This window comes from Rhea americana, unplaced genomic scaffold (assembly GCF_003343005.1).
Source record: "Rhea americana isolate MKP2758 unplaced genomic scaffold, rheAme1 scaffold_14, whole genome shotgun sequence".
NCBI classification, from domain to species: Eukaryota; Metazoa; Chordata; class Aves; order Rheiformes; family Rheidae; genus Rhea; species Rhea americana.
Genome location: NW_028185483.1, coordinates 23,281 through 36,696, shown reverse-complemented (window position 1 = coordinate 36,696; position 13,416 = coordinate 23,281). Strand labels below are relative to the sequence as shown.

At 45.5% G+C, this 13,416-nt stretch overlaps 1 protein-coding gene and 1 long non-coding RNA gene across 2 annotated transcripts in view; one reads left to right on the top strand and one right to left on the bottom strand.

Annotated features, from left to right (window-relative positions):
* The window catches only part of LOC146599364 (uncharacterized), a 48,954-nt gene extending 42,293 nt beyond the window's left edge, over positions 1 to 6,661 (top strand). Inside the window, exon 3 of the long non-coding RNA XR_014895000.1 lies at positions 6,522 to 6,661. This is a non-coding gene — a long non-coding RNA (uncharacterized LOC146599364). The remainder of the gene's footprint in view (positions 1 to 6,521) is intronic.
* Positions 6,662 to 11,412: 4,751 nt separating this feature from the next.
* LOC146599363 (G protein-coupled receptor 35-like) lies at positions 11,413 to 12,363 on the bottom strand. The gene has a single exon (XM_085298515.1). It carries the CDS (start codon positions 12,346 to 12,348, stop codon positions 11,413 to 11,415), a length of 936 nt encoding a protein of 311 aa, XP_085154641.1. The 5' UTR covers positions 12,349 to 12,363.
* Between the last annotated feature and the right edge of the window lie 1,053 nt (positions 12,364 to 13,416).

Sequence of the window (13,416 nt, the reverse complement as noted above, 5' to 3'; positions counted from 1 at the left end):
CAGACAGCAAGCATGGGGCTTAGTACTAGTTGTTGACTAAGTCACTCTTCTCTTGTGCATGCACAGATTTTTTTTTTCCTATCATGGATAGTAATCTAGTAAACAAATACAAATAAGGTATCTGCTTAACAGGATAAGAAATGTCTAATTTCTACTGCTTAGAAGAACAGCTTGTGGTAAATTCAGTGATCAGAACTCACCCCATAGTTGTGCTTGAATTGTAAGAAAATTAATCACGACCATGATTAATTTATTTTTGGTTATTTCTTAACTGTTGCCACTTATCTAGTGTTTCCTTAATACCTGAATTGCATCTACATACACTTCACTGTCAGATCTAGCCCATATGAGGAAGTGTTATAGGCACAAGTTTTCATAGGCAAATGGATACTTACTCTGTTGCTCCCATTTTCAGTGAGGATCAGGAAACTGGCAGTAGTTTCTTAAAAGAGCTGCCTCTGCAGTACAGTGCATTGCCAAGTGCTCGAGGAACTGGGGAATGAACCCACCTTCCACTTCCCAGGGTCATTCTCCAGCAGGAGGTCTGATTGGGGCCGTTTTGGGTGGAGTTGAGGGGCAGAGGAGTGCCACACAGAGCCACAATACCCCCAAGCATCACTGGATGGTGATGAAGCCTTGGGAACTATGCGTGAGGGGGATGAAATTGCTTAATGAAGGTGCTGGATGCCGATGCTGGTAGAAAGGAGCTGACACTTTTTTGCTTGAATGTCACTAGAGTGAGGAACGGCCAGTGGTGGTGACTTCTAGTAAATGACGGCTCCTACCTTGAAATTGCCTTTAGCCAGACTTCCCCATGTTCTTCTCACATCTATTTTAAAATAGCAGGAATGTAGGAGTATTATGGTAGCAGGAATATATTACTATAGCTTGGCACAAAAGCCAAGCTCAACATTGGGCAAATCTGCCAGGTTCTATACTATTCCTGGCAGTAAATTTCATAGCATTCATGATATGCTCCATAATAGTCCACCCTGAGGCCTCGTTGTAGTTCCTGCTGAGGAGGAGCGGAGTGATCTGTAGCCTGAAACAAGGCATTTGTCTTTGTTCAGGTGTCAGGTTTCTGTGCTGCAGTTGTGGAACAGATAGTTACTCGATCAGGGTTAGGAGCTGTGAACTGGCTCGTTACTGATTTTGCATGAGTTGGAGACTTGATGCCAAGGCTAATGTCAGCATGAGTCCATGGTTTGTGTTTATTTTCAGTGCAACTTTTTGCCAGTGTGTATAGTGCCTGTGTACACACGTATGTACAAATATCATATGTTCTTATATGTGTACATGTAGTATCTTTGACAGTATTTGTAAAGATATGACCCCTTTAGAGTGAGCGTAGGAGCGTGGAGCTCCTCTGAAGCATAGAGCTTCTACAGGTGCACAGAGCAGCCTTATGGGTGTAGGAGTTGGATTTCAGAAGAAAACATACTTCTGTCTTTGATCGATTCTGACTGACTCGGGGAGATAGGATATGGAAGGCAAGGGATGACATATTGCTTACTGAATCTTATGTTATTCCAGCTGGTAGATGGGAGCAGTATGGTCACAGGTCAAGAACTTTGATTCAGTCAGATGCGGAAATTCTGTATGAAATCAGTCATACAGAAATACCAGTTTTGCAGTTGGGTTCAGATTTTCAGAAAAAAAGGAGCTTATATTCTGTCTTCTGTTGCACTTTAATAGAAGACAGCTCTGATAAAAACAAGAAGTTACAATTTGTTTTCTTTAATCCAGGTGTCAATTTCTGGATGATACTCACTGCTGGTGGGGAAGAGCCAGGGTTACAGCTAGAGTTAGGATTGGTGTTTGGGAAATGAAAGGTTACGCTCGGTGTTTGAAGCTTTTGATGAGGGCTGATGCTGGCACAGGGCTGCTGTCAGCAGGGGTCACTGGTTTACAAAGCTGAGAGCTGTATAATCCTGGATAGTGAAAATGCAAAAGACACTTTAAATAATTCATGTGAATGCTTTCAGATGAGAACTGTGCCATGTTAGGCTACAGGCTAATACAGGATACAGTATTGAAACCTCCCTTTACAACCATTGAGAAAGGCGTGCAGTGGCACCGGATGGGCTGAGAGCTGGGAGCACGCCCTGGTGTCGAGCCCAGCTGGGCTGCTGTAGGTAAACTCGCTCTTCTCTTGGCAGCGCAGCGAAACGCGGCCTATCTGCTGTTGTCTCTTTTCCCTGCCTGACTGATAGCTGCTTCTGCTGCAGCCCAAAGCAAGGTCCAGGGGCAGCAGTGTACCCCCAACCCATGGCAGCCAGGCAGCTGCTGGCCCTGCTGCCTTGCGGCTGCAGCACCCTGGCTTGTGCTCAGGCAGTGTTCTGGCAGTGTTACTGGCAGTGTTCTCCCTACTCACTTGGGAAGGGAGGAAAGAAAACTTTAAAATTTGTTTTGGACCTATAGATTATGAGAAGGATCAGGCAATATCAGGCATGAAATTCAGTTTCAGGCGTTAACCCTATAAAAGTCACTCTAGGCACGCTCAAGTCAGTGAAGCGGCATTGTACCCTGTGTGTGGTTTATTCTTTGAAGTCTGTTGCCACAAAACACCATTGCGGTCTTGTGCTTTAGCGATTTGGGTGTCTCACCTGCAACTGAACGTGCTTCTTTGCCTTTCCACTTCCAGGTGTGCTAGAGATTTTGCTCTAGACAGAGGCCAGGTTTCCCTCTAGTGGTTTGAAATTTTCTGTGCAGCCCTGTCATATAAAAGCATAAATTGAACCTTTTAGAGTTTCCCATCAGTCTTGAGCATTTGGCAGCTGTAAGTGTTGGCCATGTTGCCCACCCAGAGCAGTGTCCCAGCTCTGCAAGACGTGCCCTGTGGGCACAGCCCTGGTTTGAAGGTGGCCCCTTCTGTTCCCAGTGCCAAGGCTGCTCTAAGCTTCAGCAGCTATGGGGACACACTGCCTACCACGTGAAAGCTACCTGGTGTGTTATACCAGGCCCAACTCTCCTTTGCAGCTAATTTGGATCCAGGTGCAATTATGAAGTTGTGAGTGACTGACTAGGACAGGCACAGAGAGCAAAGCAGGCAGCCTTGTTCTGTGAAATGCTGAGTGCAGCAGCACTCCCAGTACTGTGTGCGGCTCTGCACTGGTTCAGAAAATCTGCAGAAGAACTGGAGAAGGAACAGGAGAATGATGGCAAAGAGGTTCTTCTCTTTCACCCGGCAAAGATGGCCTTACCTGGACCCAGATGCTGTTCAAATCTTTGCTGTCCTGGGTAGATGACATTGCAGCTGAAGCAAAGGCTGAGGCAGGACGTGCTGGATTTTTTGTTCCTGCTAGTCTGATAACAACTAGAAAAACCTGTGTGAGGAGACAGCCTGTACTGGAAGAGATTGATTTCAGTGCAAGACCTCCTTTCTCACAGTGCCAAGAGAGGTGATCAGTTCATATACTGGCACTTTTTCTCCATCTGCCCCTGTACCCCCGCCTTCCTGAGCCCGGAGGCTCACAAAAATTGCTAATACTGGCTGGCAGAGATGAATGTGAGCCAAAGGGAAAAGCACGTGCTACCAGTGACTGAAGCAGATGTTTCTGAAAGACCCAAACAGAGAGAAGTGTAGGAATATAACTTCTTCAGGAACTCAAAATGGCAGCCTAAGCACAGAGATTAATCACTGTATTGCAAAAGAAACCTAATTTAAAGGAAATTGCATCTGGAGAATATTTACTGGACCTCCTGGCTCCTGCAGAACATCTTGGAATCAGGAGTTTAAGAAAATAAAGCAAATTTATATGAAATACAACATATCAAACTACTCATGCCCACTTTTCAGACATATTAGTCATGGGGAATTCCTAATTTCTCTAATGTTACAAGTCTAACATACCAGAAACTAAATTTACACAGAAGTTACCGTTCGCTCCCTCCTTCACACCCCCACCACTGCCATATGTCCGTCACAGTTTCTCTTTCCTAGCTGCTTACTTGCTTTCTGTTCCTCTTGTTCATGCCGATAGCCCTGTGCTTATGTCCTTCATGTCCACACCGCTACTTTTTGTTGCCAGCACTGGGAAGGAAGGAGAAAAAGTCAGTATTTTCTCTCTACATTGACTGATGTGTTATTTACTATTTAGCCAGAGATTGAGGATTTTCACAATGTTTCTTCTCAGATCTAAAAATTTTAGAAGCGATAGGAGATTACTTGTGCAGACTTTTTCTTTGCTGTCGTCTTAAAACGAATCTTGAAATATTTTAGTCTTCCTTCCTTTTTCTTTTTTTTATGGTTTTCTGGTGAATTGATCTTCCTAAGTTACCTCAGTCTAGTGTTTGTTGCTGTTGTACTGTTTTTAAGTAAAATCTGCTGGAAATCATTTAACAGTGTCAGCTGCTCTTGATCAGCAATGGGCTGATCTGGCTGGAGGAACAAAGGAAGCCACAGCTATTTCAACACCCGGATTTCTGTCCAGGGTGCAGTGTGCTCTGTGGTTCCCCACCTGCAGTTTTTCTACCAGAAAATTGCTTCTTTTAGAGAAAGGCACTGGATTTTCTTGAAACCAAGGCTCTGTTTCAGTAACAGGCCAGACTGCTTTGAGGGACCAGTGCTGCGAGGACTGACTCTGCAGTTCGGACCCGGATAAAAAGGAGGTCATTTTTGCTGTAGTTGGTAACATGCCAGAAAATAGCCTGAGAGCAGATGACTGGCCCATGCTGGGGCTGGAATCAGCACTGATCAGAATAACTCAGAGAGGTACCAGCTCTGGCCACCAAGCTTGCCCCCAGGGCTGCTGAAAGGGCTGTGCTCCTTCAGGGCTCATCTACAGAAGAGGAGTCCCAGGGCTAGGAAAGGATGTGGTCCACTGCTCAAAACACTCATGCATTGTCTAGGGCACACATCTTTCTCTTCCGCATTTGATGTTTGTGCCTCTGCACACCCAAGAGCCTGTCATGCATGAATTGTCTTCTCTAAAGCCTGTAGGCTGGTTGACTTACTTGTTTTTTTCATTTTTTTCATTGCCCTCTGCTTGCTTCTTATTTATTGAAATTACTGTGTTACATGTGCTTCCTCACTGTGAACTAGGATAGTCATTGGGCTGGATTTGGGATATTGTAGGACTTCTAGAAAGAGCTCACCTTGCAGGAATGGGACTGCAGGGTCAGTACTCACCTCGTCTCCTCCAGCCATGTTAGCTGTTGTCATCCTTTGTCTCCTTGCCCCAGTTATATCTTGCCTTTCCTACTGGAGGAGTGGACGGGCTGTTCTCCATTGCTGTGGGCCAGTGGGTCTGATGGTTCTGCCAACAAGCTGAACTCCTGCGTGGCCACCCATGGGGAGGCAAGCACCGTGTGTGTGTGGCTCATATCACTTGTGTCGCTAGCACCATGGGGGCTGGTCCACGGTTTGCAAATACATGCTGTTATGATTTCTCCCTTCTGCGTGTGCTGACCGATATACTGTGCCTTTGTGTGGCTGGAAGTCTCAAGACATGGGCCAAGCACAGCAGTGAGAGCTCTGTAGCATCCTGCTCAGGGAGCTCTGGCTGAAAGCCAAGTAATTCCTCTTTCACCTGCTTGTACCAAAAAATAAATTAAAAAAACATTAAATAGGGAAATGTTTTGGCGGAAACTATAGTAGATTGTGAGGGTTTTATGGGTTTGTAAGGGAGAAGAAAATGTAATAAATCCCTAGAAACAAATAACCCTTGGGCTTCCTGTCCAAAAAAAAAAAACAAACAAACAAACAAAAAAAAAACTATTGTGAATTAATCAAAAAATCATAGTTGAGAGGATGCTCTGGATTTCTTACCTACCTTCAGTACTGTTGCCTTGACTCTTTCCTGTAGTGATCATGTAGACAAACCATCGCCAGCAGCACTGTCTTAAACTGGGGAGTGTCTTTAAATACGAAAACTAGGAAACTATTTCAAAGTGCTTTCCTAGTGCACGTGCTCTCTCTCTCAGTCTCTCTGTCTCTCTCTCATCTTCACCCCTTTTTAGAGAATCCTTCTCTATTTTGGGGTATTTTTTGGTATTTTCCGCTTCTGATTGGCGTAGCTGTGGGACCTGGGAGGCTGTGGGGCACCCTGCAAGAGCTCCTGCATGCCAGGTCTGCCAGCACCCTGGCATTGAGCTTTAGGGATAGGAGGTAGGTGCAGGGTGTGGAGGGGAGCATAGTGTTTCCAGGGGACTTTTTGGCAGGCCTTAGTGAGAACCTGCACCAGCATGTGCCGGAGGCAGCGGAGAGAATCTGCGCACGCAGGTCAGACCCACTTCCCTGGATTGTACTTTAACTGTCAAGGAGGTCTGCCAAGCGCTGGTCTCTGCCAGTGACAGAAAGAGCTCAGAGGTCCTTGAGAGAAGTGTATTTTAAACATCAGTATTGTGGCTGGCCAGGTGATTTATCAGGACTCGAGGAGAGGGGGGTTTAATTGTGGCAAGTGAGTTCATATATTCTGAAAACAGGCAGAGAAATGAAGCTTTAGAAATAAATAAATAAAAAATAAAAAAATAAAAGCCTGCAGCAGTGTTGTATTTGGGTTCTTCTGTCCTTCCTCTAGAGCTGGGAACGCTGCAGCCCATTGTCCCTCCAGAAGACAAAGGCAGAATATCCTCCAGCTGCTCTCTACGCGCTGAAGATGGCACCTGCTCTCTCCAGAGGCAGCAAATCCTCTGTTCATCTCTGGCCAGCTGGTAAAAGAGAAAAAGGTATTCTATTAAAGGCCAATATAACTTTTATCATTGCACAATTTATTGCACCTTCACAATTTTTCAAATGTCTGTGACTCAAAAAAAAAAAAGTGCAAACCATTGTGTATATAGCTGTGACACCTGAGATGACAATTTCCACCTGCAGTGACCGAGTACCAAAGTCGAAGGGCCTGGCTGTGGTGGCTGGCATGGTGCTGTCCCTCACTGCAGCATCTGCTTGGTGCCCAGGGCACCTCCGTGAGGTGAGTCTACTTTTAATGCCACTCCGTCAGAGATGGCCAGTTCCCAGGACCTGAAAGGGAACAGCTTTGAAGCAATAAAGTGATTAATTGGATGCTGTAGTCCATGGCAGGCATGTTACAGGCTGTATATATGTACGTAACATTTTATATATACATGTGTGTTTGTGTGTGTATTACGTTGGTCTACTGGGACATGTGCCCTGGTCTCTTATTTCTGAGGGCCGCACGTTGTCCCCTGGAAAACGTCTGCCTCAGGCCTCAGCAGTGACATGGAGAACCGGGAGTTTTTTTTAAACAAACAGACAAACAAAACCCTCTCCTTGAAACCTTGAAGTATAGAGAGGTGTCTTCTCTTTACCATTCTTACAGAAAGTACAGGGAGGAGAAGCTGCTGTGGTTTCTGTGACCTGGCAGTGGAAGGCAGGAAGCCAAAGAAATGAAGATGAGGCTTTGCAGGGCAGCCCCAGGAGTGCTTGTGGACGCCCGTGTTTTCGAATGTGGCTCCTAGATGCCCAGAAACCAGGGTGCAGGAGGCTTGTGTGTGCTCCTGAGCTAGCCAAAATGGACGGTGGCATTGTGTGAGATAGGCCCACTCACACAGCTGCTGGGAGTTTGGGTTTTGTTGGGGTATTTGATTTTGGCTTTGATGCTACAGAAAGTTCTCCGGCCCCCAAAACCATTGCTCAGGGAATGTGGAGGAGGTGAGGGCTGCAGCCAGATATCCACGGATGCCCTCCGGTGCTGCTGCTAGCTGTCTGGGGTTTGCCTATGGGTTTTGAAGCTAATAAAGGAGCTGGCAGATCACTGCTGGGGTTACTTGTGGTCAGGCTTGAAGATGATGAAACCTTTTATCACTTTACTCTGGGAGTCAGGAGCAAGCATGGTCAGCCTCTGCGCCCTACTCACGCATGCACTTCCCACACAGACTAGTTCCTCAGGTCAGAATAACCCAGTGATGCCTGCAAGCTCTAATTCAGAAACTAAAAGACACAGGAATGGTTCTGTATCTAGCTGATGATAAGCCACCCTAATTGTCATTTCCCTAGCAGTGCCCTCTTTGTGTTTTCGATGAAAACATCTTTGAAGTATGCTATGCTGGGTGACAGCTTTCACACTCCCCCGCCGCCTGACATTTGTCTGAACTCTCACTCTTTGGTCAGCTGCCTGGGCTGTGTGCTTGGCATCAGAGTTCAGCCCTGGTGTGACAACAACAGCAAGCAGAAAGCCCCCGGTGAGAGAATGAGCATGAGGCATTACCAGACTGCTATGAGCAATGGCATGAAAGTCAGAGAGTTTTGCTTTTGCTTCTTCACTGCATGTGTGTACATCCCCGTTTGTGCAGCCACCTTCGCGCACTGCAAGACCTCCGCACGTACTTTCAAATGATTTGCTTTTGCAAAAAGTCTGTTTGGTGCTTGTGAGAGGGATTATGCTGGCTATGTCCAGCCTTGTCGTTAATTCATAGAATTAGAGTTAGTATACTATAGGAAATGTCAGTGTAAGAAGTTTCTTATTGCCTGGGCTGCCTAGCTGCTTGTAAGGGCAGACCTGGCCAGCTCTGTGGCCTAAAGGGGTTGGGACTCAAGTCAGGTGCAATGTAGACTGTTAGATAGCTGAGTTGGCCAGTCTATGGGATGCAGGCTCCAGCCTTCCTCCCCTCCTCATAGCAGCACTGCCAGGACTTGGCAAGTGTGAGGGTTAGTGTTACCAGACTTGAGTCCAGAGAAGTCTGGAAAGTCTGGAAGGTAGCGCACATTTTAGGCTATAAAAGTTAAAATGCAAGTATTCAAATGCTTGGTGAATGTGGTGAGATTGCTGTGTTTTTGCAATGAGACTGAAGCAAGTCAGGCAAGACTCCACCTTGATAGTTATCATCTGCTGTTACACAGGGTTCTGGCTCGCTTTCAGATAGTAGTGACGTCCCCTCTGTGTGGAAGGGAGGAGATGGAGGAATTGGTGCCTTATTAGCAATCGCTCAGATTGTTCTCGTCTCCTGGATGTTGTGAAGCCTACCAGAAATGTCAGGAGATAGTAGTTTGCTGCTGCCTCCTCGCTGCTTAGTGCGGTATTTAGCTCTTCTCTGTATGGTGTGGGAGAACTTGGCCATCTGCGTTAGGAAGCCAAAGGACAGTTCTATTAAATCAACTCAAAAGCTCCAGGTGGGAAAAAACTGCAAACAAGCAGAACTGGCTAGTAGGATTTCCTCATCATGCCCTTGGTCCTTGTGCCAAATATTTTAGCACTTATGCAGCCAAATCCCTGATTATCCACAACTGCACCTTGGTAGACCCCACTCCCTGGCTTAAATGGTCAGGAGCATGGGTTTTGGTCCTACATCAAAAGGACAGATCATTATACCTCTTTTTGTGAGTGAAACATGCTCCCCTGCCTGCTTACCCTCGCTCCTCTTGTTGCACAACTGCTCTTGGGTTGTACTAGGTTCATTTGTGCTCGCTGAGCTATAAGAAGCTTGGTGCCCCCTCCACCCCATTTAATTAGTGGTTACTGGAGGAGAAACTGTTTTCCGGCTGCGTCTGAAATAGCTCTTTGTTTTGCGCAGTGCTTTCACCTCTGAAGAGCTTGCCCCGATGCCAGCGAGCGTGGAGGTGCAGAAGAGACCTGTGCTGGCAATCGGGCTGATCTTTTCACAAATCACTGCTCCCTTAGGGCGCAAATCCCACATAGGGCAGGAAATTTTAAAGGGATGCAAATCTTATTGGGGAGCAGTCATTAAATTAATATGCCAAAGGTATCTTATGTGTATCTTACTACAGAAGTAGAGACGTATCAGCAGATGTGGCTAGGGAAGGTGGCTGTAGGCTTCACTGTGCCAAGCTGAGCTGTATGCAGTCTCTGACAAGACCCGTGCTGTACCTCAGGCCGAAAGACAGGAAATACCCATCTCTATATGCAAAGCGCGGTTCATTGCTTCTTTGATCGTTTCAAAGAAAATGTAAGGGCAGAGGAGGGAAGAAACTAGCCTCCTTTAGAAAACTTCTTTCTTTTATTTTTGTAATCAAAGCCTCTTCTTTTCCCGCTTCTCAATGGGCTGTGAGCAAAGAGCAGCTGCTATTCTCAGATTTTGATTATGATAGAGGATAGTTCCCCATTTCTTTCTGAGTCTTTGGCAGGCAAGAAGCCTGCATCTCACTTCTGCAGAGAGGCCATCAGGACTTTGCTTCCACCTTGGCAGCATGTGGCATTCGCCATGGGACAGTGTGCCCTATGGCCACACATTCTCTGCTCCTGTGAGGGTTTAAAGTGGCTCTGCTCTTTTGCTGTTTGTAGCATCATGTCTTCTTGAGTGACTTCATCATTTCTGTGTGGGCCTTCTTACACCTTGTATGAGAGAATTCACTTATAGCAAGCTGGGCTCAAACCCGTGAAGCTATCCAGATCCTAGCTTTTGCACCCAGCCAGCGTTGTAACAGGTGCCGGCATCAGCACCTGCAGCTTGCTTGCTGGCTGTCTGCATGGGACTGGGAAGCCCAGCTTTGGTAGGAAGATGTACGCGGAGATACATGTCTAATTTGTGATTCCCATCCGTGCTAGACATGAGCGCTATCTGAGTCTAATTACAGAGGTGACTAGTTAGCTGTTCTGCCTACTTAGCTGTTTGTGGAACATTGTGGAATAGCATGTGTTGCTTTTCCTTTGAAAATCCCAGTCTTGGTAGCAGCTTGTACCCACTACCCTTTTCTTGGATGATACAGGAGATGACCCCCACCTTTTCCATTTAACTCATTAAGAGACTACTCTGTGCCGGTAAAAGGGCTTTATTTATATCGAATACTTTGTAATAACTTGTTGCTACTTTCTTTAGGCAAGTCTTTACCTTATAACATTGAAGAGACCCCTAATACATAGTTCTCATCGTCCTCTCCAAATTTCTACAGTACAATTGCGAATTCTTCGGACCTTGTATTGCAGTTGATGACAGTTTCCCAGCTATTGCATGGTATGAATGATGCTGTAAACTTGGCTAAAGCAGGATAAATGTGCCTCTGCAACTGTGACTGAATACTTATTACCTGCCAAACACCAAAGAAATTTACAGCTTCCTTTTTTTCTGTAATGGTTTCACTTTGAGGATTTTTTTCTTGTTGGATGCTTGGAAGAAAGACTCTGTTTCTCAGTCAGCTGCATAAAAACTGGTCAAAGGGGAACAAAAAAGCTGTGCCACTGGCTGTACTTGCCTTGAGTTTTTGATGAAAATGAGAGACAGTTTTTACAGTAGAAAACTGTCAGTTTACTCAGATTTGCATAAGGCAAAGAATTGTCTGTGGTAACCTAGATCACTGCGTCAGGATCTGGACTGGTGTGGTTGATAGTATCAGTGCCAGTTTTCATGTGTATGAATTGTTCCCATTAGCAGAAAGTCCCTCTATCACACTCTTTATGTGGTGTATGCAGAAAAAGAAAGTGTAAAAACCTGCTTTTGAGTTGAGTTGAACCTGGACACAGAAAGTATAAAACATGTATTGCATGTATTTTTGCACTAGTGTGTTAGGCATGGCAGCTGAATTTCAGCTGCTTCACTGGCTTCAGATCTGGCCTTTGCTAGCTTGGGAGATGCTTCTTTAAATTCCTTGTTTACAAAGTAATAACAAATAGCATCCAGGCAGCAGTTCGTGTTTGCAAGGATTGAGGCGAGGTGAACAAAATTGTTAACCCTTTGTATTGCGGAGCAGCTGGAGCTGGTGGAGTCCATTATAAAGCGAAGGAGATGCCCAAGGTAAAGAGGCAAAAAGCATAGGATGAATACAGTCATATTTGTGGAAACAATGTAGGCGGCCTTCCTGATTAACTTTTCTTTGTGATGGTTTTCATTTTTCTTTCTCATGAGTTCTGCAATGACTTTTATGGAGCAAAAACTCAGGATAATAAGTGGTATGAAGAACCCTGCAATAATAGCACATAGTGTGATCACTGAGGGCACAGTGGAAGACTTCTCAAAGCAAAATTCACCTTGCTCTCGGGCCTCTAATTGTTTAATGAGGGAAATCTTGCAGATGATGACTATCCAAAGAAATCCAGAGGCAAGAGCTGCCTTCAGTGGAGACCTTAGCATCTTGGCTTTCAAAGGATACTTGATTGTGAAATATCTGTCAGCTGCTACGACAGTAACTACACTGATGCTCATTAAGCGGTTGATGAAATAGGCACCTTCCAGAAGTAAACACCATCTGTCTACCTTCAGTCGATAAAACTGTGAGAGTATTTTAAAAGGCAAAGTAAAGAGCAGTAAACAGTCAGCCAAAGCTAAGTTGGCCATATACACTCTAGTTTCTGTCCACTTGCCGAGTTTGCAGCAGAACACCCACAGCGCCAATGCATTCAGCACACTGCCCGAAAGGAAAACTGGGATGTAAACACAGAGCTGTACAAGTGGAAAGCTTTCGGAGGCTGTGATATTGCAGCTGGTGTGGTTCATTTTGGAGGTATTAAGAGGCACAGTTCCTGGAAAAGCAGATTAAACGCATTAGAATCTAGACTTTTGATTGTACTGGTGAGTATTTCAGATAGTGCCTTGTGGGCCTCAGTGCTTCATGGATAGTGAAAACCATCGTCAGAGACCTTATCTGCTGTTCTGTACTGTTCTCAGGGTTATCCAGTGGAAAGGGAAAGGAGAGGGACATGACCTGCGTCAGTCATGGAGGAGAGAAAAGTGCAGATTATTACTGGGTCAGCAGAGGCAGAGACTGCTGATGGCTGGCTGCAGTGCAAAAACCCCCGTGTCTTTGTTTTGAACCCAACTCAGATTAGCAAGAAGCAGGTATCCTGCAGCCAAGAGCTACATGAGCTCTTTTAGCCTATTCGGTAGTGGAAAGGGGATGTCTAAACCCAGCTCTTATCCCTCCCTTTCTAGTGGTGCTCAGGAGAAGCCAGCCAGGATCCTAACAACATGAAGTGCTCCAGGAGATGTGCTGCAAAGGAGTATCTGTCCTCCTCTTCAGTCCTGAGCTCTGTCTAAGCATCTCTTCTTACTAGGCATCTCTTCTTACTAGAATAAGGGCAATTTTTAGTAGATCTCTATTATTATTATTATTATTAGCTATCATTTAATCCTATTCTTAGTGGTAGCGTTTAGTGCAGCAAGACTCAGAGTACTGTGGGCTGCATGCACCTGGGCGTTTAAGGATCGTGAAAGTCAATCTGTGTCTCAGAACTATTAGAGCAATCTGCCGAATTCCAAGAAAAAACAACCACATGGCAAGAAATGTGATCAGCAGGCTTCTGAAATAAAATGGTGAGCTGTATCTGATCCAGTGGGTGGTTTTCTCACCCTCAATCTAAGGGCAATATTGCTCTTTACCCTGCTGCTTCTGGCTGTTCCTGCAGGATTATGCAATCTAGATGCAATTTTTCAAGGATAGAAAAGCTCTGTGAGGACCGTGAGATGTCTGTGGAGTTTTCCTGTAAGTGGGAAAAGGCTATATGTGTGCAGCTTCCCCATGCTCTAAAGCATCCTGAGCAAGCAATCCATAGGCCAGTGCTAGGG

Bases quoted from the DNA above. Each gene is read 5' to 3' on its own strand.
- LOC146599363 (XM_085298515.1), bottom strand. From the start codon at position 12,348: ATGAACCACACCAGCTGCAATATCACAGCCTCCGAAAGCTTTCCACTT.